The 20,431-nt window shown below is 55.3% G+C and overlaps 1 protein-coding gene across 2 annotated transcripts in view; it reads right to left on the bottom strand.

The window, feature by feature from the left end:
* Positions 1-4,022: 4,022 nt before the first annotated feature.
* EFNB1 (ephrin B1) overlaps positions 4,023-20,431 on the bottom strand; it is a 47,811-nt gene continuing 31,402 nt past the window's right edge. For both annotated transcript variants that reach the window (XM_015860125.3, XM_015860126.3), the window contains exons 3-5: positions 9,734-9,826; positions 8,658-8,786; positions 4,023-7,931 (exon numbers count right to left, since the gene is read on the bottom strand). In XM_015860125.3, coding sequence (XP_015715611.1) covers positions 7,543-7,931; positions 8,658-8,786; positions 9,734-9,826 — 611 coding nt within the window. In that variant the 3' untranslated portion in view covers positions 4,023-7,542. The remainder of the gene's footprint in view (positions 7,932-8,657; positions 8,787-9,733; positions 9,827-20,431) is intronic.

Below are 20,431 nucleotides of genomic sequence, written 5' to 3' on the forward strand. Positions count from 1 at the left end.
TTAGTTTGGGGAAGGATAGCGCCGATGTTTGTAAAATCAGCATTCATTAACCCTTTCACCCCGGGCTGGGATTAATTTCCTGCTGACCCCGCTGGGCGATGCGCGCCCGACGGGAGCGCGGCCGCAGCGCAGACAGAGGGGCTTTGTTCGGCGCTGCTGCCTTGTCGACGCAGGATCACCTTACGCCGAGCGCTCCAGCCCCGCGGCCGCTTCCAAGAGCAGCACAGCCCAGCAGGCAGCGGGGGCTGCTGGGGGCCGGGCAGGGCGACGGGCGGCGGTGGGAGGCACCCAGTCCTGTGCGCGGCCGTATCCGACCGGGGCAGGCGCGCTGTTCCAGTTACAGCGTGGCTCTGCTGTCCCTCCGTCGAGAGTTCCTCCCCTGGCCTCCTCGTTAAGCACATAATTAATGGCCGACACTTGACTGCGTGGAGCAGCAGGAAGCTGAAGTTCGCCACGCGGCACTCTTCCAGGCTGCCTTTGCGCTTAGAGCCAAAGCAGGGATGGATGGAGCTAACCTGCACGCCACGCTGAGTGCTGCTGCCTGGAACAAACTGAGCTGCCACCGGCCGAGGTCACATCACTCACATCGGGGCACGCAGGGAATGGCACCGCTGTCCTACGGAGACGCGTGTGCCCCAGCCGTCCCCGTTCCCATCTCACCGCAGGCTGCGGCCGTGAGGCACCTGCCCACAGCGCGGGACGGGAGGGCCTCCCGGCTCCTTCCTCTCATTAATGCAAAGGAAAATAAACCCCGCAGCCAGCTGCCTTTGTGCCGCTGGCTGTGGCCAACGTGCCGCTTGCCTGTTCTTCTCTCAGACTTTCCTGCGTCTCTCCCACCGTCCCGCAGTGAGGCCAATTCCCCGTACCCTGCCCCAGCCCCATCCCTCTGCCACCCTCCCGGTGCCGCTCTCCCCAGCATCCCCCAGCACGGGGCTTTGCACTGCCCCGGGCCCGGCTCCCGTTGGCTGTGGCACAGTAGAGAGCAGAGCCGTCCCGAGCCGCTTCCTCTGCAGCCGCCGTCTCTCTTTTCCTTCTGGCTCAGCTGCGTTACAATGACCCCTGAGCCACAGCCAGAGCCAATTTCCAGCCAGAACCTGGCGCTGGGCTCGCTCGGGGGGATTACACCAGGCTGCAGGAATTGGGAGGAGGAAAGCCCGGCTGAAACCAAAGCTCCAGTCCTTCCCAAACCAAACAGACCAAGGTGACCCTGGGGACAGCGGCAGTGGCTCGCAGCATCCTCACGGGGCTGGGAGAAGCGTCTGGTGCACAGTCCCTGCCACAACCCCCAGGGCACGTCAACCCCGCAGTGCACAGTGCCCTGGGGACAGGTCGTGGAGCACAACAAGTGACTGCACCGCACAGAACACGCTGGCAGAACCCCCTGCTCACAGCGCTGACAACTCCCATTTACCTCTCATCCTCAGTCAGGACTAGAAAAAGGAAAAGCTCTCAGTTTCCTTCAGGCTCTGCTCCAGCAGCCAGGAGACCCCCTCAAAGTGTTTTGTTTCAGTAACATTAAAACCTTGCACATAATTAATTTACATTTGCTGCAGAGTAATACTCGCACTCGTTCCTTTTTTTTTTTTTTTTTTTGCACGAATGATGAACTACTGGATTTGCCCTCAGACTGCTGCTCTGCTGGGCCTCACTCTGCTGGAAGGAATCTCTCTCCCTCCTCCACTTCCCAGCTCCTTTTCTGGGCTCTACCCCTTGTTCCAGCCTGATGGTTTCCCCTCTCTGCTGCCCCACTCCTGTACCAGAGCCGGCACCTGAGCTCCTCACCCATGTGTATCACATGCCCACCTCCACAGCAGGGCACACAGACACAGCACAGAAGATGGATTTGGGGACACCAGCAGCACTGCCATGGGACTCCTCCTGCCTCAATGTGGAGCTTTGTGCAGAGCACAGTGCAGAACAACCCAGCAGCAGTTCCCAGCCCTGGGACTCAGACTGTGGGAACCACCCTACTGCTGTCCTCGGGGGTCTTCAATGGGTCCATGCCGAGCAGCCCATGGGGCCCTGCAGCTACTGCTCCCACTGTAGAGCCTGTGGGACCCGCTGCATACCACGGCCCTAATGGATCTTCCAGGACCCTGCTGGTGTGAGCACAGAAGCCAGGTGCAGCCGGGCTGGTGTGCAGCATGAGGCTGCAGTGTGGGAAGAGCCATAGCCCCAACCAGGGGAACCTGTTGCTTATTTCAGATGAACTACAGGGAAAACAAGGATAAACCTCCCCATCCTTGCTGTGGCAGCTGGCCTGGCCAAGGTTTATTAAGAGGGATTGCAGCTCTGCAGCACCATACAGGCAGGGTTTGCCGAGGAGATGATCTCTGAGCACAATGCCGTGTCCACCCAGATCCTGGCTGACTGACCTGACCGCAGCAGGTGTCATTTCTCAGCTGCAGATGTGCCCACACTGCCTGGCCCCTGCCCATGGCTCAGAGTATGCAGGTGCTGCCAAGGCACGTGGAGATGGAGGCCAATCAGGTGGGATCTGGCCAAGGGTGAGTTAATAAACTTGACAGAAAGCTCCTTTACATTTTATAATTAAAATAACTTCTCCAGGCCTGATGGATGTCCAAAAGCATCAGCTGCTGTAATGCTCCCGATCCTCAGGCTTGAAGCGAGATGCTGCCAATTCCCTGGCACCAGCTGGCCCTGGGGAGCACAACCCACACCTTCTCACTGTGCTGCAGCTGGGAGCAGGGATGCTCTGAGCAAAGCCCTTCCTGTTGCCACTGCTTGTGTTGGTCGGGGCTGTGAGCAGAGGGAAGTGCAGCCCTGTGCAATATGGGATGCTGCACCGTTGGGTCTGTCCTTGCTCTGTGCCCAGGCCATACAGGGTGGGACTCCGGGGGCTGGCAGTTCTGTGCCATGCTCTGGGTGCTGTTGGTGTCCCCTGATCCTTCCCCCCTGCTGGGTGCTGGGCTACAGGCAGGTCCCAGCAGGCTGGGTGCACAGTTTTCCCCTTTGGCCACCAAGGCCCTCTGAAGCTGTTGAAAATTAAAAGCATTATTTAATTCACACCAGGTTCAAAGCATTGTGGAGGATCGGGATTTCAGAGCAACAGACCACTTATGAGCCCACATGTCACACCCCAGGGCCTGCTTTCCCCCTGACCCCAGGCCCAGGCAGCCCCTGCCCACTGCTGGCACAGTGCTGCAGACCCACCTGCTGCTTTGATCTCCCCATCCCACCTTGTCCAACACCCTCTGCACATTTGCCAAGGGGAAGTTCCTTCTCCATTCTCTTTTGGTGCCCTAAACTCGTTTTTCCCATGACCCCACAAGCCCAACCCATCCCCTCAGCCATCACAGCAGCACCATACAGAACAGTTCAGCACCCACAGCCCACACAAGGTCTGCAATAGGCACGGCCTCAGCTCTGCCAGACACTTTCAGAGCTGTTGTTGGGCAAACAGGGGAGCACCAGCCCTGCTCCCACCCTGGGCTCCCTGAGTTTCCCATGGAGGTGGCTCATGGACACCAGAACACACCTTACATCCTCCATCCTGCACCCCCCACCTCACACCCTGTATCCCATGACCACAGCAGCCACCCCTCACATGGTGCTCCATTGCGTGCCAAGAGCCACATTACAGCAGGTTATGAAGAGCCAGAGCTGTGGCCGTGGCAGAGCCCATTTTGGACCTGGTTAAAGCACCATCTGTTAAGGATTTATTGCCATCCTATTTCCTAAAACAACTTTTTAATAACTTATTAAATGAAACTGCAACAAGGAATGGATAAAATACATCATCAGGAGAGACAAGCACTCCTCCTCGGGGAGCAGACCCTGAGCCCCATCCCTATCTCTGGATGCAGAGCTGCCCCATGGAACAACACACACCCAGCACCAAAACAGCACCAAAATGGCACCAAAATCCCTGCCATAGCACCCACCACACACATGAACAGCTGGCTAATGCCATGCTGCACTGTCCTGGCCCTCTGGAGACAGGCTGAGGTATCAGAGCACAGCCTTGGGGCAGTAAAAAAGCACACGGGAAACAGCCAAGGTTTCCATAGGAAAAAAACCTTTTATTTAACAATATATCAGGTTCCATCACGGCTCCATGGCGCTCAGCTGCCACAGAGCAGGTTACCGATGGCGATGATATGCTAGGGAGAGCCGGGAGAAGGTGAGAGGGAGAGAAAGGAGGGACATGACAAGAAGAAACAAAAGCCCGCATTGTTGGGGGCGGTTACACGGGCAGTGGCACCACCCCCATCCTTGCGTGCGCCCGCAGGGACCCCATGAAGGATGCTATGCAGGGGGTGCACATGGGCACAGCTCTGAAATGCAGGAGTGGCGCGGGGTGCTTCTGTGCAGGGGTGCAGGCTTGGGGCTGCCCATTTGTTTCCCTCTGTAGATGCCACGTGGGTTTAAAGCATGGGCTCCTGGGGGCAGCTGGGACTCGGGGTGCCCAGGGCCATCACCTGCACTGGAGACAGTGCCACCCCCTTCACCGGGCAGCCCCCCGCCCATAGGAAGGGACAGTGTAAAAAAGGGGCCCTGCAACAGCAGCAGCTCTGCAGGGCTGGAACAGCAGAGCAGGACCTCAGGACACTGCATGGAGGTTTGATGATTGTTCATCTGTCTGCTTTTATGGGTTCGATATATAGAGACGAATGGGATGCTCCTTTTGCTGATGTTGCACTTCCCAGCCCTCAGCCTGCGCTCAGCCCTGCACAGCAATGCACCCCCTGCGCTCAGCACCCCTCCTGCAGTGGGGCATGGGGAGCACTCTGCACAGCAGCACCCAGCACAATCCCCCCCAAAAGGGGCACTGTGGGACCTCCGCACATCAGCACAGCCCCCGCAGGGGCTCGGGGTGGACTGCAGTATGACAATGTTTTACACCCGTTCTCTTGGTTAAAGTTTTTTCTTTTTGTGTTTTTTTCTTTTTCTTTTTTCTTTTCTTTTCTTTCTTTTTTTTTTTTTTTTTTTTTAGTTCTCGTTTGGTTTTTTTTTGTTGTTGTTGTTTGTTTTTGTTCTTTTTTTTTTTTTTTTTTTTCTACGAAAAAGCAACCAGAAAATAATTCGGAGTTTATACAAAACATCTTTACATTATTTCTTCCAAAAAAGACCTACTATTTACACGAACCAAATGAAACAAAAAGGAAACAACAGGAGGGGAAAGGGAGGGGGGAGGGGAAAAAAAACAACAACAAACCAAACCCAAAATACCAACAACCCAAAACCGAGCGCAGCGCCCTCAGCGAGCAGCACAGAAGGGATGGCTGCTCTGTGCCAGGGCGCAGCACTGAGGGCTCAGTCAGACCCAAAAGCTCCGCTCCCCACTCCCTGCACACCTATTTTACAAGGTCTGCCCATCACCACCCGCACCCCAATGCCACTGTGGAGCTACAGAGGGGGGGCAATGTGGCTACTCAGTGACCACTATGAGGATGCGGCCATTGGCTTTTGGCGTGGGGCTCCTTGCCCAGCCCTCTCCTCTGTATCTCAACTCCCTCCCTGCTGCCACAGCCCCGGGGGACCTCCATATTGTTACATTGTCGGGATTGGAGGATTTTGTTTTCTTTATTTGTTTATTTTTAAGACACAATTTACTGTGATGGAGAGCAGAGCCTGCGCCCTGAGGCAGCACCAGCACAGTGCAGCATCTGCATAGACACCCATAGGGGAAGGCAATGGGCTGAGGGGGTCTAGAGGGCGTTCTGTAGGGGGTGAGGAGAAGGGATGCCCACACAGGGGAGGGGAGCGGAGCTGGGGTCTCCCACACTGCTCCATCCCGGCCTCACATCAGCACAACCAAAGCAACACAAAGGAACGTTTTGCTCAGGGCCTCACTCCTGCCCCAGCCCCTCCCTGATGGCACCATTGGGCTGCCCCTCCTGCCACCCCCGGCCCTCTCCTCATCAAGGCACTTTGGCAGAGCAGCTCTCTTGCTCTTTGGGCACTTTGCAGCCTGGTCTGGGGCCACAGGCACATGCCCAGGGCAGGGTGAGAAGCGGAGCCGGGAACACATGGCAGGCAGCAGCCCCCCCCCCCCCTTGCTCCACACCCACTCCCTGAGCAAAAGCAGCTACTTCTGAAAGGAAAAAGGAACACAAGGGCTGAGACAGGCAGGGCACAGGGCTGCCATCGCCAGCCCCAGCGTGCATCCAGGGTGGCAGAAATCTGGAAGCGTCCCACCAGGACAGCCCAAAACTCAACCCTTCCATTTTGGGACATGAGATGGGCCGGGCAGTGGCACAATGTGGTGTGACGGAGGGGCTGGGTGAGCACCCAGGGATGTTGAGCTTGGGGAAACTACATCGGCGGCTGTGGGATGGCTGCACGTGGAGCACTGAGCACTGTGGCACTATGATACCTCCCCTGCAAACATGAGTCAGGGCACAATGGGGCTGGGATGACAAGTAGGGGGGGCGAAGCTCCCCAGGGGCGAGCAGCCTTGCCTGGATGGATGTAAGGATGGATGGATGGTGACCCAGACATCAGCCTGATCCTGGCAACATCCTGTACGATTATTTTCCAGTTTTCCTTTACAAGGAGAAGTGCTATAGGGCTGCACCCAGGGGCGGCCACCTGCAGCCCCAGCTCTGGGACGGGAGCAGTGACAAGGGATGTGCCACCAGCCCTGCCCTCCCTCCACCCCCAGCTGCTCCATCTTTTGCTTCCAGCAGTCCCAGCCTGACAGGAACCTGCACGGAGACGACTTCAGCCCCGCACTGCCCAGAGCCCTGGGCAAGAGGATGCCCTGGGGATACCCAGGATTGCTGCTGCTCCATGGGCAGAAGGAGCGCTTGGACCCCCACACGCTGAATGCTTGAGACATCATTTATGTGATTTTTTTTTTTCTTTTTTTCTTTCTTTCTTTTTATAAAGAGAGACTAAAACAAAGAGTCAACAGCTACGAACACAAAGGTTTTAAAAGGCAGAGGCGGATCTGCCTGCGCCAGCAGGATGGTGTGCTGGAAGGAGGCTGTGACATGTGCCCAGGGCGGGGGGGGATCCCGCCACGATTCACAAAATTAAAAATGTTACAAAAAAAAATTTAAAATAATTATAATAATAATAATAGTAGTAGTAGTAAATCGGGTTTGCCAGCTTCCTCCCTGCACAGTTCTCTGCATCTCGGGCACCTGGGCGAAGCATCCTCCTCCCTCCCAGGGCTCCTCGCTGCTCCTTGCGGCGTCTGACACAGCTCCCAGGCCCCTGCACGGGCACTTGTTGTGGAGGCGATGAGGGGAAATCCCAAAGTGCAGAAGGGGAGGTGGGAGTCCGTGGGTGCCAGCGGTGTGCAGGCAGGCGCGGGAAGGCAGAGTGCGCGCTGCAGCCGCAGTCCAGAGCAGGAGAGGAGGATTCTGGCAGCTCACCCTCAAAGTCTCGGGATTACAAAAGCTGAGAACTACAAAACTAAATACAAAGGGAGAGAGGCAGCGCACGAGTGAGCGCGGCGCTGCCGGGCGCCAGACCCCTGTGCTCCCACGCCGTGCCGTGCCATGGCTTAGCACAATGCCTCCCGCTGCCAGCCCCACCGGGCGCTCCTGCGTGGCGTGCTCAGGCTGCTCCTCACACCTTGTAGTAAATGTTGGCTGGGCTCTGTGGGGGCATCTCCTGCACGATGTAGACAGGGTGCCCATAGTCCCCGCTCACCTTCTCGTAGTGAGGGCAGTAGTTGTTCTCTGTAGTCCGTAAGGGGATGATGATGTCGCTGGGCTCTGAGCCGGCATTCCCGCTGCATTTGGGGCTGGCCAAGGTGCTGAGGGACAAGGCCGCGGCCCGCTGCTGTGTGTGCTTCCGGTGCCGCTTGCGGATCTTGATCAGGAGGACGACGAGGAAGATGATGATGAGGATGAATATAACACAGCCTGCGCCGATGGCAGCGAAAACGGCGACTTTGGAGCTCAAGAACCCGTCGCTGGGACCTTGGGTCTCCTGGCCGTTCTGGTTGACGGAACCTGTAAGGAAGGGAGATGGGCATCAGTGTGAGCAGGTGGGCTCCCTGCCCTCCCACCCCAGCCCCACGTAGCACATCTCACCCCATCCCCACCCACCAAAACCAGCACATGGCTCAGCCCCAGGCTGTGACCAGGGCACACCCTGGGAGCTCTGCACACAGTAATGATCTCGGGGTCTGGTGCCCAGAGCCCTGCAATATCCGATGACTGACCCCCACCTCCTGCTGACCCTGGCCCCAACAGCTCTGGGCCCCTGAGGGGCGGTCGCTTGGCTGCCTGCACTGCGGGAGAAGAAAAGAGCAACTTTTCCCGACTTCATCTGATTTCATTTTTCTCCCAGCAGGGTCAGGAACTCAGGAAACCACCTTCAAAGGGCTTTCACACTGGCTCGACTCAAAAACCCAAGGACCTCAACTCCTCCAAAACCTCTCAGATGTACGTGGAGGAACAGATGGGCAGAAGAGGGAGGAGGAGGAGGAGCATGCTGAAACAGCACTTCTCTGCTGCACTGCTGCCAGCACAGCCCAGAGCTGGGAAAACAGCCCGGGAGCTCTGCTCAGCAGCACCTCACTGGGCCACCGTGTGCAGAGCTGGGGTGTGAGATGCTGAGGGTATGGAGATGCTGGGGGATACAGGGATGCAGCAGGTGTGGGGATGCAGTGCCCAGCATCCTGCAGCACAGGCAGCACAGCTTCAGCCTGCACAGCACATTCGTGCAGACGTTACCTGGTTTGCCAGGCTCCTCCACCGTGGGGACTTTGTGGCGTGGGCTCTGTGTCACAATTTTCACGGTGTTGTCTGCCTCCTTGCTGGGCCGACTCGTTGTCAGCTGCTCCGGAATCACTGCGTTTGGATCTGAGGGAGAAAGAATGGATAAAGAAATCTCAAGTCAAGCATACCACAGTTGGCCACCCCAAAACAGCCACTCTGCTGTGGCTTTGAACGTCTGAGAGCTGGGGCAAGCCCAACAGTATGGAAACCTAGGAACAAGGATGCAGCCAGGGAGCATCACTGCAGATGGGCTCCTCCTGGAACAGGCATGAGGATGGAGGGAAGGTGCTTCCCATCCTTGTCCGACACCCAACATCTTTTCGTGCTTTCTGACCCCCTGAGTGTGGGCTGCAGTGCGCTCCTCATAGGGCAGCAGGACCACAAAGGAAAAGAGGCTGCCAAGGCTGCAGTGCTGCTTCTTATGTTTGTTATAAATATTGGCCCCAGAGTGAAAACAAAATAATGAGAAGCAGGCAGCAGGAGAGCTGCAGAGCAGGGCCAACACAGGCCTGTGGCATGGATGGAGCTGGAAGCAGCCCCAGAGAGGGAGGTTCTGGGGGCAGAGACCCTGAAGCCCATTGAGTTAACTCTGAAAGTTGTCCATGCTCTCAACAGGAACTGGCCTGGCCTCAATGTCCCCAAAATCCAAAAACAACCGTGTGCTGGGACTGGGGCCCTGGTTCAGCTTCCCAACCAAAAAGACAGGCTGCCATAACACACAGCTGAGGGAAGCCGTATCAGGAAGCAAAGCCATCTGAGGACAACTTGCAGGTCTATGATGGCGGCTGGGCAGAAAAAGAAATGGGAAGGGTTTTCAGCTCCTCTGTGGGTATGGAAGGATGATGAGCACACTGAGAATGGCAGCCTGCTTCAAGCTGCAACTTATTTGCACGGAAACAGAACTAATTCAACCTCCCAGCCTTAGTAAGGAATAAGGTAGCTCCCCTGGCTCGCCTCGCTCAGACTAAATGCAGCCAGAGGAAGCCCTTCCCCTGCACCAGGCACTTGGGTACCCACACACCAGCACTCACCCTGCCCCACTTTCATGACGATCTTCATGGAGCGTGTCTGGCAGACCCCTCCTTCCCGGTTCTCCAGGCCATCCAGTGTCCCGTTAGAGGTGGCTGTAAGGACAAGAGGCAGGAGGTTACAGAGCTGTAAGGAACACAGAGTGCTGACAAGCTGGCTTTATTTAGCTCTCCTGTCTGTGGCTAGTCCCCTTGGGCCAGCTTAGAACAACGCCAAGGAGCAGAGAAAAAGATGTGTACACCACTCCACACAACTCCCACCCTATACAACCATCTCAGGGTGGTTTCTGTAAAGCAGCATGAGCACTGCCCATGTATTTACCCATCAGAGCACTCTCTGCAGCTCCAGGTTCCTCTGATTGCAGCACAGTCCCCATCAGGTGCAGCACAAGAACATGAACATTATTCCTCACTCACGGCTGCCAGCAGCCAGCACTGGGCACGCCTCGCCCAGAGATGCTCACAGCAGTGAGGATGTGATCCCTCCAGCTTCCCCCTGCCACCACATCCACACAAGTGAGCCATTCTCAGTGCCTGCACCCTCCTCCCCCTTTAATTCCTGGATAATTTCCTTTGCTCCTCGGTGTATAATGGGAACACATGCATATGCACAGTTTAAATTATACATATATAATTACACACTGTACCTCAGTAAAGAATGTAAACTCAGAGCCCCAATGGGCTCGAACGGCTTTAATTGCAGGGCAGAAGTCAGTTAAATTCACATTAGCTTTTTTCTTTAGCCGGCACAGATTTTTTTAAGCCTCCCTCCTGTGGGAACACAGTGAGCTGCATCCCCTGGTACCAACAGCAGGATGGGGCACAGGAGGGGAAACCACCAAACCAGCCAGGTCAAACTTCCACTGGGCAGCCTTACAATCACAGTCATTCAGGTTGGAAAAGACCTCTCGGGTCACCAAACTCCAACCCATCCCACCAAGCCCACTGACTGTGTCCTTTCATGACACATCCCTACTGTCCTGGAACACCTTGGGCCATGTTAACAGCACCAGGATGAGGACTGGGTAATGCTTTGCAGCAGGGCCAGGGTAGGTCTGAGAGCTGTGGGAGCTCTGATGCTGTCTCCCTGTGGGGCTGGAGCCCTCAGGAACACAGCTGAGCTTGCCAGGACGCCCTTGCCAGGGCCAGAGCTGCAAGCCCTCTGCTCGGTCCAAAACCTTCCCTGCAGTCCAACCTCAGTGAGTGTTTTGCTCATCAGAGCTTCTTGGGCAGCCAGCAGCCCATGGACAGAGCTGGACATCCACAAGTCAGAGTTTGACAACAACACTATCAGCATAAATCTCAATGCAAATGTATGGGGAAAGCAGAGAAAAGTCTCCCAGTGCCTGCATGAGCTCTTCCCAATTGGAGCCAAGTTCAGGCCCAAGCTCCAACAGCCCATAAAAACATCTGAGGAAGTTCATTCCTTCCGAACAAACAGCAGCTCTGCACTCCGAGGCCAGAGGCACTGCTTTTGGGGTGAAATAAACCAAAATGTTCCATGTACAGATTCCCTGCCCAGCATCACACTGCACTGAAAGGGGACATGGGCTGCTCCACGCACATCTGGGTCTGCTCCACCTCTGACAGACCCCAGTGCTGCATCTGGAAATGGGGCAACACCATCCCACAGTCAGGGGCCGGGCAGCACCTCTTGGGGACAGACCCATTTCCACCTGCTTCTAGCCCAGACTGCAGCCTGCCCACACATGTCATTGCCTGGAGCATCAGAGCACCCTGCTCCACACAGCTCCTGTACAGCCAGCAGGGGTGGGGGAACAGCACTGCAACCACTTCCACAGATTCCACGAGGTCTTATTTAGGAGGTGATAACTAATGACAGCAAAATGACCAGAAGAAAGCATGGCTGCAGTGCTGGAGATCTTGCAAAGGTAGAGCACGTGGCAGCAATGGGAGACGTTGATTTCTCCAAAATAACTCCACAGACATGGCTTTCAGATACGACCGAGATATTAAATGTTCAAACAATATCAAAGAGTGCCAGATGGATAATCACATGGATGGGCTGAAGAGGACACAGCTGAGCGCCCTTTCTCCCAAGCAGCGTGCAAGACTTTGTTGAAGGAGTCTCTTCTTATCCTGATCATAATAATTACGAGGAGAAAAAGTAGCTTTGAAAGGGGAGCCACACACACAAAAAAAATGAAGCAGCTACTTGAGGGAACATGAAAGGGGCAGCAAAAACGGCAAAGCGCTCCCAAAAACCATGGCTGTCATCTGCACTGCAGCCTCTTGAAACAAGCTTGAAACGAGGACGTGCAGCCTCAGCTCCGGCTGTACCAAAATAGGCCACAGCCAAAGCACAGCCGCGGTGCAGGCAGCACAGCCACATCCCAGTGACATAGCAGCACAGCTTCTGACAGGCTGTATGTGAGCAGTGAAGGGAAACTGAGGGGCTGCTGCAGGGCTGTGGGCACAGGATGCAGAGGTGAGAGCCTGTGCACCTCAAGCAGTCCCCGTGTAGGTTAGCAGGGCTGCTGGAGAAGTGCAAGGAAGGAAATAAGGATGTTCCGTGTGAAAAAGTCTTTTTGTCCAATGCGCCTAAAATCCAGCTGCAATAAAGAGAAGAGGGCAGCTCACAGGTGCACCACCGAGACGACTTGCTTCTCAATGAGGATATATCAGCAGGCATGGGAGTGGCTCAGGAGCAATGTGCAACCTGGGAAGCACCTTTCCAACGATGACATGAAAGCTCACAGGTGACATTCAGGTATTGCTGATGAGAGCTGCTAAGACAGGTGTGGAGCTGTGATGGCACTGCGCAGCACAGATTTTAAATGGCATCACCTAATACAAAGCAACACATGGGAGAGAAAGGCAAAACACATTTACTGCACAGCGGGTTCAGTGAGAAGATTACTGTTTGGGTGGGATGCTGGAGACAGCCAGGAACAGTAAACACAGAAGTGACGCAGAGCCACACGTGGCAGCAGGCAGGGTCAGACCCGCTGCCCCTCTGTGCACCATATCCCTGCATCCCCACAGCACCACGAGGCTGTTGCAGGATGGGAGCAGCCCCAAGGCCTCAGGTGACTCACAGGACAGACCCCTAAAGTGATGCATGCAGCTGGGGAGATGCAGGGATGGGATGAGGCAGATCTTACACCCTGGCAGTGCAGACAGTGACAGGGCCGGGTACAGCCGTGCCCAGTGCAGAGCCACCTACCCACATCCCTGTGGATCCGAGGGGATTCGCTGCTCCCTGTAGGACCAGGAGAACAAAAGCAGCCTCCAGACAAATCACTTCTACTTGGGCTTAAAGACAGCGCAGCTCCCAGCCCAGAGAGCTATTAGATGCCTTTGCCTTAATGAAGCATTAAGCCTCAGGCTGCTGAGCGATGAGGATTTAACATTGATACTATTAACCATGTAATTGCTTGTCAATTTAGAAGAGATGCTCAGCCTCTGTGGAGGCAGGAATGCAGCAGGCTGACACCGCTCGCCCTAGTCCCTGGACACAGGACCTACCCAGCACCCAGCACCAGCTCACAGCACACCCCAAAGGATGGACCTGCTACGGGGATGGGAGGGAACTCCAGCAGCACTCCCACTCTTGTCCCACTGCACTCCCAATGCATCCTCTCCGCCTTCCTACCACTGCACTTAGAGCTGCACCATCACTTTGTTTCCTCCACTAAAAATATTTCAGACAAGAGTTCAGTTTTGGCAAGTTGGAACCTCTGGAAGTAATACCTGGCAGCAGATAAAGGCAAGGGTCTCTTAAACGGTCAGCCTTGGACAGAGTGAGACGTTTGGTTTCTCTTCTGGATTCCCTCTTGCAGGACTCCGTTATGATTTGGGCCCCAAAGCACAATTAATGTGCTGAGACTGTAGCGAATCCAAGTCTCTTTCCTTTTATTATTCTTAATTACTCTTCCATCTGTGTACAACAGCCCCGCTGCAGACCCAGCCAAGTACCGCATGGATACAGCGCGGCCGCTGGCCCGCAGCCCTCCCCTCGCCCCCAGAAGTGTCAAAGATTCAGGTTTCCACACTCTATCTCACAGCCTGCAGCGGAGCTCACGGTGGATTTCCCTTCCTTTCGGTGAGCCCCAAGCCCTGCACTTGGATTGCACACACCTCATGCACCTCTGGGTGCAGATCTACAAACACACTCCAGGAAGGTTTACAACAGAAACAGCTCATGCCACCCTCTCTGCCCTCCCATCTTTCTGATTGTTTTCTGCACCCTCACAGACCACGCTGTGGGTGTTGCATTGGTGCATGTGCTGCAGTGGTGCTCAGCCCCATCCCAGAGCATCTCGCTCCCTCTTTCCCACTGGGGCCAGCACATCGCTGCAGGAGCACTGGGACATTGCAGGAGCACAGGGACACTGGCAGCTCCCCCAGCAAGGAGACAGTGTGCTCAGTCACATGTGCTGCCTTGCAAGCCCTGGGGCACCAGCACACATTCCTCTTACAACCCCCATTACTTTATCCTTCCCCATCCATGCTGGGGGGAGTTGAGCCCCGCACACAGCCCCCTGCACCCTCCCCACACACCGGGGATGAAGCTGTCGGGCTGCCAGCAGGGCTGGGAGCCGCCTCCGATCCCAACAGCAGCTGCGCCGGGAAGGGGCCCCGCAGCCCCAGCAATGCGCACGCATCCAGGCCAGCCCCGGGCTGCTGCAAGAGGCACAGGGCTTGGGTTTCACACGGCCAGCCAGCAGCCAGTGAGCCCAGCTCTGCTCACAGCAGAGCCCACGCTAACAGCAGCACTGGGGACTGCTTCCCCCCTGGCACCCTAAAGCTCGAGGACATGCTGCAGCCCCCAGCACTGGCCTAACCTTGAGCTGAGTTCAACGAGCAGCACACCCTATTCATTCACTGCCTCCTCCTCTTTGCTTCACGGGGTCCCACAGAGTGCTGAAAAACGTGGGTGTTTGCCGCAGAATGTACCATCCCAGGAGCACACAAGCTGGGGCTGTAAGAGCAGTGGGGTGCGAATCCTTCTCACTTCCCAGCACTGTTTGCTGCCCACACTGCCACAACCCACACACACATCGCAGCTCCTCCAGCACCAACCCCAACAACAGCTGTGAAACACCAACATAGGCAGCTCTTATGGCTCCACCTGGCACAGGCACAGCCCCGTGCAGAGCAGTGCACTTCCAGCACAGCTCCACTGGCACCGCCACACTGTGGGGATCCAGCTGGTGGCACACGGTGGTGACACACAGCTCCAGCTGTCCCCAGAAGGGAAAGGATGGCACAAAGCAAGCAGGGGGTCGTGCGGAACACTGCCACCCACCAGCAGCAAGCAGGCAGCCTTGGGCTGTACCTGGCTACATAAATACAGGCTGGATGAATAAATAAATGCATGTTGAAAATTAAATATACATACATAAATACATACTATCTGTATAAATACGTAAATAAACAAACTTAGCTGTAAGTAAATAAAGCACTGAACCAAGCAGGTTCAGTCCCTGCAGTGGGGGCACTGGGGGCTGGTGGGGCCCCCCAGCAGGGGCCGGTGGCTCAGATACACCTTGCAAAACATTAAGTGGCTCACTGGGTCTGTCTGGGGCAAGGGAAGCTTTCTGCCAATCAGGGCCAACTCAACACCAGGACCAATAAAACACTTTGTTAAAACCATCCCTTAGAGAGAGGCAGCTGTACCGCAAAGCACAACTCCAGCAAGGGCAGGTGAGAATGCACACCAACAGTGTGCTCAGTGTGGCACAGGGAATTGTGCAAAAGAAGATTTGCATTTCAGCATCCTGGCTGCATGGCCACCTGCCCAACTCCTGGAAGCAATGCTCTGCTGCTGCCCATGGGCAAGAACCGAGGTGCCACACAGAGAAAGATGCTTGAACACAAGTGATGACATCGAGGAAGTGATTTCCCAGAAAAGCAGTTTTTTGATGGAAAAATTATAATCAGCTCTAATTAGCACTGTAATTAAGAGTCACAGCCACGCGGCAGGTAACCTTGTCAGGGCCAGAAAGCACGGCTCAGTGCCGCAGCACCGCTCGGCTGCACGCTCTCCTTGCATCCAACACACTGAGAGTCCACGTGGGATCGGGTCACAGAATGGAGCCTTTGTCCTACATCTATCCACCCCCTTCCAAAAAAAGGCAGCGTCAGGAGGAGAGAGACTATTGCAGAGGCTCAGGCGCAGCCCTGAGCAGCAAGCTGCACGTCACAGGAAAAAAAGTGCCATGTAATTCTCCACCTGATGCTCTGCCAGAGTCATTTGTGGGCCCCGCTGGGACCCTGGCAGGAGGAAAGCACTTATTGAGTTTTAACAGGGTGTAAATCTCCTTGGTTAGGTAGCAAAACATCTGTGACTCCGACCAAGCAATCTGTCGCGGGGCCCCGAAGGACAGACGGACGGAGATGCACGGCTGCAGTGGGCTCAGCAGGGCTGTGTTGGCGCTGCCTGGATGCAGAGCTGGAGGTGGCTCAGAGCAAAGCCGAAGTTACCAGGGAGCAGAGCGGCTGATTTATGCGTAGATGTGTTGGGAGCAGGATCTGCTGGGCTTGGCTGCAGCTGGAAGATGCAGAAGGTGGGAAGCAGCAGGGAGGGAGAGGGTTTGGGGCACGCTGCAGGACAGCCCAGAGGAAAGCACACACTTTGCATTTACGCCAGGAATCTGCTGGCAGCAGAGAGAGTTACATGGGTGCAAACAGCCCCACAGCTGGGATGGGACACAGCCCCAACCATCATCCTGATCCCAGCCCTATACTGGGACGTGGGGCTGCTGCTTCCCCAAGCCATGGGAGATGGGTGCTTGCAAGGGATGCTCGGCAGAAGGCTGGTCCCCAGCACACACCTGCTTGGTGGCCAGAGCATTATGTAGGATGGGGGCACACAGCCCTGTGCCAGCAAGGCAAGCTGGGATCAAAGCATGGCATCATCACACAGCAGCAAAACCATCAGTTTTAGGGCAGAGTGACTTCAAACAGCAACACAAACTTTTCCTCCCCAGCAAGGCAAGCTCCAGGGGGTGAGCATGCAGCAGGGCAGCCCTCTGCCAGCACAGACAGGCCAGCCAAGAGGATTTCAAAATGCAAACCATTATAAATTAAACGAAGATGGAAAGGAGCTACATATCGCAATTCATTCATACCAGAGCCCAGTTTGCTTGCAGGGCTGCACGTCCCATGGAGCAGGTGGTGCAGTGCTTCCCAGAGCCTGCAGCACTGGCTCGGCTCACAGAAGCACAGCAGAAGCAACACATGACACATTCCATGTGAGGACAGGTCAGAGCTAAGGGACACTGGCAAGCCCACGGCAATGCAGAAAGTGCAGGCAGCTCCTACAGGGGCTGAGCTCACCAAGAACAAGAAAGCATTTCTGGGTGGTCCTCTGTGCAGCCAAGAGTTGGACTAGATGATCCTTATGGGTCCCTTCCATCTCTGGATACTCTGTGATTCCATGAAAGCACTGTGGGTGCGCAAGCAGCAAAAGGAAAAGCAGCACGGGGGGCTCAGGGAGCAGCAGTGATTTAAAACAAAGCGTGGCGCATCGGCTGCCTGCGCTTATCGGCTGCACACCCCCAGGCATGCCCACACGCTGGGAGCTTGTTTCAAACCATCCTCAAGCTGAAGGCTCCTGCAGCCTTTAAAGGGCCTTGGTAAAAACTCGCTCCCAAAGCAGCCACACTTTGGTTTTCCCTGTGCTATGGAGGAAGCACTGCTGAGGACAGGCTCCCTCCTAGCAATGCTGCGCTTCACCCTGAGGACCCCCCCATGCTGCTGGCAGGGAGCTGGGCTCTCCAGAACGGGGCACAGCAGGCAGCAGCAGATCAAAGTGCTGGGCACTGCCCTCCCAGCCGGGCGCAGGGATGCGGGCCCTTTCTGATGGGGCTTTTCATCCCTATTAGCACCGTGAAAGGCTGAGCCATGAGATCAGCTGCCAGGGCCTGCGCGGGGACAGCACTGAGCCGAAAAGGTCAGGAGGGAGGAGAAGAAGAGAAAAGAGGCAGAGGCTTAAGGGACAGGGCTCAACAAAATCGCATTTACCGTGGTCACGGTCTTCAGACAAGCCTCCGAGACAAGGAACCGCGTGTTGTCTAAGGGCCATTATTTGGGTTTGACATGTCCAGCTCAGGGGCTTTGAAGTTCTGAGTCAGGCACGGTGAGAGCCTGCTCGTCCCCCACACCACTACCACCTCCCGTGGGGACCCCAGCGGGGCAGACCTCCAGGACCCCCACACTTAGGCACAGCTCCAGGATCTACATACTCAAGTTGGACAGCTCCAGGACCCCAAAACTGAGGGACAGTTCTAAGACCCCCAAACTGAGGGACAGCTCTGGGACCCCTAGACCCACCAGCCAGGGAGGAGGAGCCTGCAGCCACAGCTCAGTTCCCAGAGTGCGTCCCTGCAGCCATGTCGCAAGGGCAAGGAGGTTGCGCAGCTGCAGCCCATTTGGATGAAGCATGAGGAAGTTGGTTAATTGGGGTTTTATCAGCAGAAGTTCACAGCTCTCATCAAGGCATCAAACAGCACTTTTGCTTTCAACTCGATTTCACCCAGCGAGTTGTGGGACGGGAGATGAGGAGCACATGAAAGCGGCCACATTCAAATGGAACCAGCAGGAAAGCAGCAGAGCGTGTGGCTGGCGGGTACCCAGCACGGCCCCCCCCCACCCAGAAGCACTGCAGCTGTGCACATAAGGGACAAGGGACAAGGAAGTACAGCAATGTGACCCCCCCCAAAAAAGTATATAAAAAATTTTAAAAAAAGAATAAAAAAAAGAGAATAAGAAAAGGAGGATTCTGGCATTTGGCAGTACACAGGTGACCCTCTTCTCCACATTAAAATTCAATCTAGAATAGAAATAGAAAAGTGCTGAGGAAGAAAGGCCCAGGGATGAGACCCACATCGCAGAGGCAGCAATGGCTGACAACAATAGCTCTTGCCAGGTTGGGTCTAATTGCATCTAAAAACAGAAATGCAAGACAAGGGGTTTAAGGGAACAGCCGGTGTAATGTATCTGGTCTTACTGAATTCTGCTGCCAAAAAATGTTAGATTGGATTACAAACATTATTACATCAAAAATGGATTGAAGTGCTTAAAGACCAACAATCAACAGCAAGCGCACTCGGTTTGTGAAGCACATCTCTTCTGCTGCCTCCCTTCTACTTCAGCACTTTCAGCTAATGACCCTGCAGAGGACGGGCATTCAGCAGCTGCCTTCCCACTGCTCCCCTGAAGGCGGGGGGGGGGAGGTCAGACACAAGTCTGCCCACCATGCTCAGAGGGGGATGAGAAGGAGTTGCACCCAAAAAAACAGAGATGCTTCTAGACTGGGGATGAGGACATGCACAGAAGCAGAACAGATCGCAGGAAACAGGAGCAGATAAGGCTGAAATGAGGCATGGCCAGGTCTGGGACCCTGCAACAGAATCTCAAGGACCCTCCAACACCTCTATGACAGCACAGCTCTGCAGTTCTCACCTCCTAATGCATTTGCTCCTGCAAGTCCACAAAGCATCTGCTGGCCTGTTTGTAAGCATTCAGAGCCATCCTTCCCTCCCAGTACAGCCATTTACAAGTGACAGCTTCCTCACCAGCATGTCCTAAACCCCCACACACAATACAGCCACCCTGCCGACCCTGGGAATGGCAGCAGCACCCACATCCATAGATGGGTCTGGAACCCAACCCAAGCCCTACCCTGGCTGCCCAGCAGCCTGCCCAGGCTGGGATTTGTGCTTGGGAAAGGAAGCCCCAATGGGCAGGAAGTGAGAATTTGCTTTCGCTGGATTCACCTCCCCATAGAGCAAAGCAGGAACCGTGCCACAAAGAACCTCTCCCCTTCCCCATCACCAGGTGCCAACCAGACCCCAAAAGCAGGAGACCAAATGCACAAGAACCCATGGGCTGCCCTGAGCCCACATGTGCCGAGGAGCAATAACGGAAGCAAAGCACCAAATACCCAAATTGTGCCCAATCCCCGCAGCCCTGCCGTGCCTTTGTGCACAGCCCCGCCGCACAGCCAGGAGCTCCTGCATCTTTTTCTTTATGAAAAGGCTTAGGGAGAGGAATCACCTTCCCCTGTCCAGCCACGGGAGAAAAGATGCTTTTAATGAAAGCCTCTGGCTGGCATTGAGGGGCTCTGCGCAAGGATTCAGAGAGGATGGGGAGAGGTTACGTCTGCTTTCAAAAGCCTTTTTCATCACTAAAGCAGCCTAAGCCGAGGGCTGAGTGTCCCTCGGTGATAAAAGTGGCCCTAAACGAGGCTTGGCATATCCAACGTGATGCGGGGGAACAGGGGGGGGGGGTTGCCCTGAATGGTGGGGATGGGACCGCAGCGCTCGCAGCGAGGCTGGGACAGCACTGTCCTGCAGGTGGCCACTGCCAGGCCGTGTGCTGCATCCCCCGGCTTAGAGCCAGCAGGAGAAAAGGAAGAAAAATCCTTTTGTGTGTCTGATCAGGCTGGAGGAATACAAAAAAAAAAAAAAAAAAAAGAGAAAAAAAATAATAAAATTTAAAAAAAAAGAAAACACGTGGGTGGTCTGCTCGGGAGACTTTTGACTTTGTTTTTTTGGCTATTTTCTTTCTTGGCAGAAGGAGTTCCTGGGGCTGCTGGGCAGAGGCTACGGGCAGATCACAGGAGCATCCCCAGCCCACCCAGGGGCCAAAGAGCAGCACACAGCAGCCAGCCGGCCCCCGCGCCGCCAGGGCTCGCTTCAAAGCACGAAGCAGTCAAGAGAAATTAAAGTC

The sequence above is a fragment of the Coturnix japonica genome, chromosome 4 (assembly GCF_054131305.1).
Source record: "Coturnix japonica strain WE chromosome 4, WE-NBRP24, whole genome shotgun sequence".
Lineage (NCBI taxonomy): Eukaryota > Metazoa > Chordata > Aves > Galliformes > Phasianidae > Coturnix > Coturnix japonica.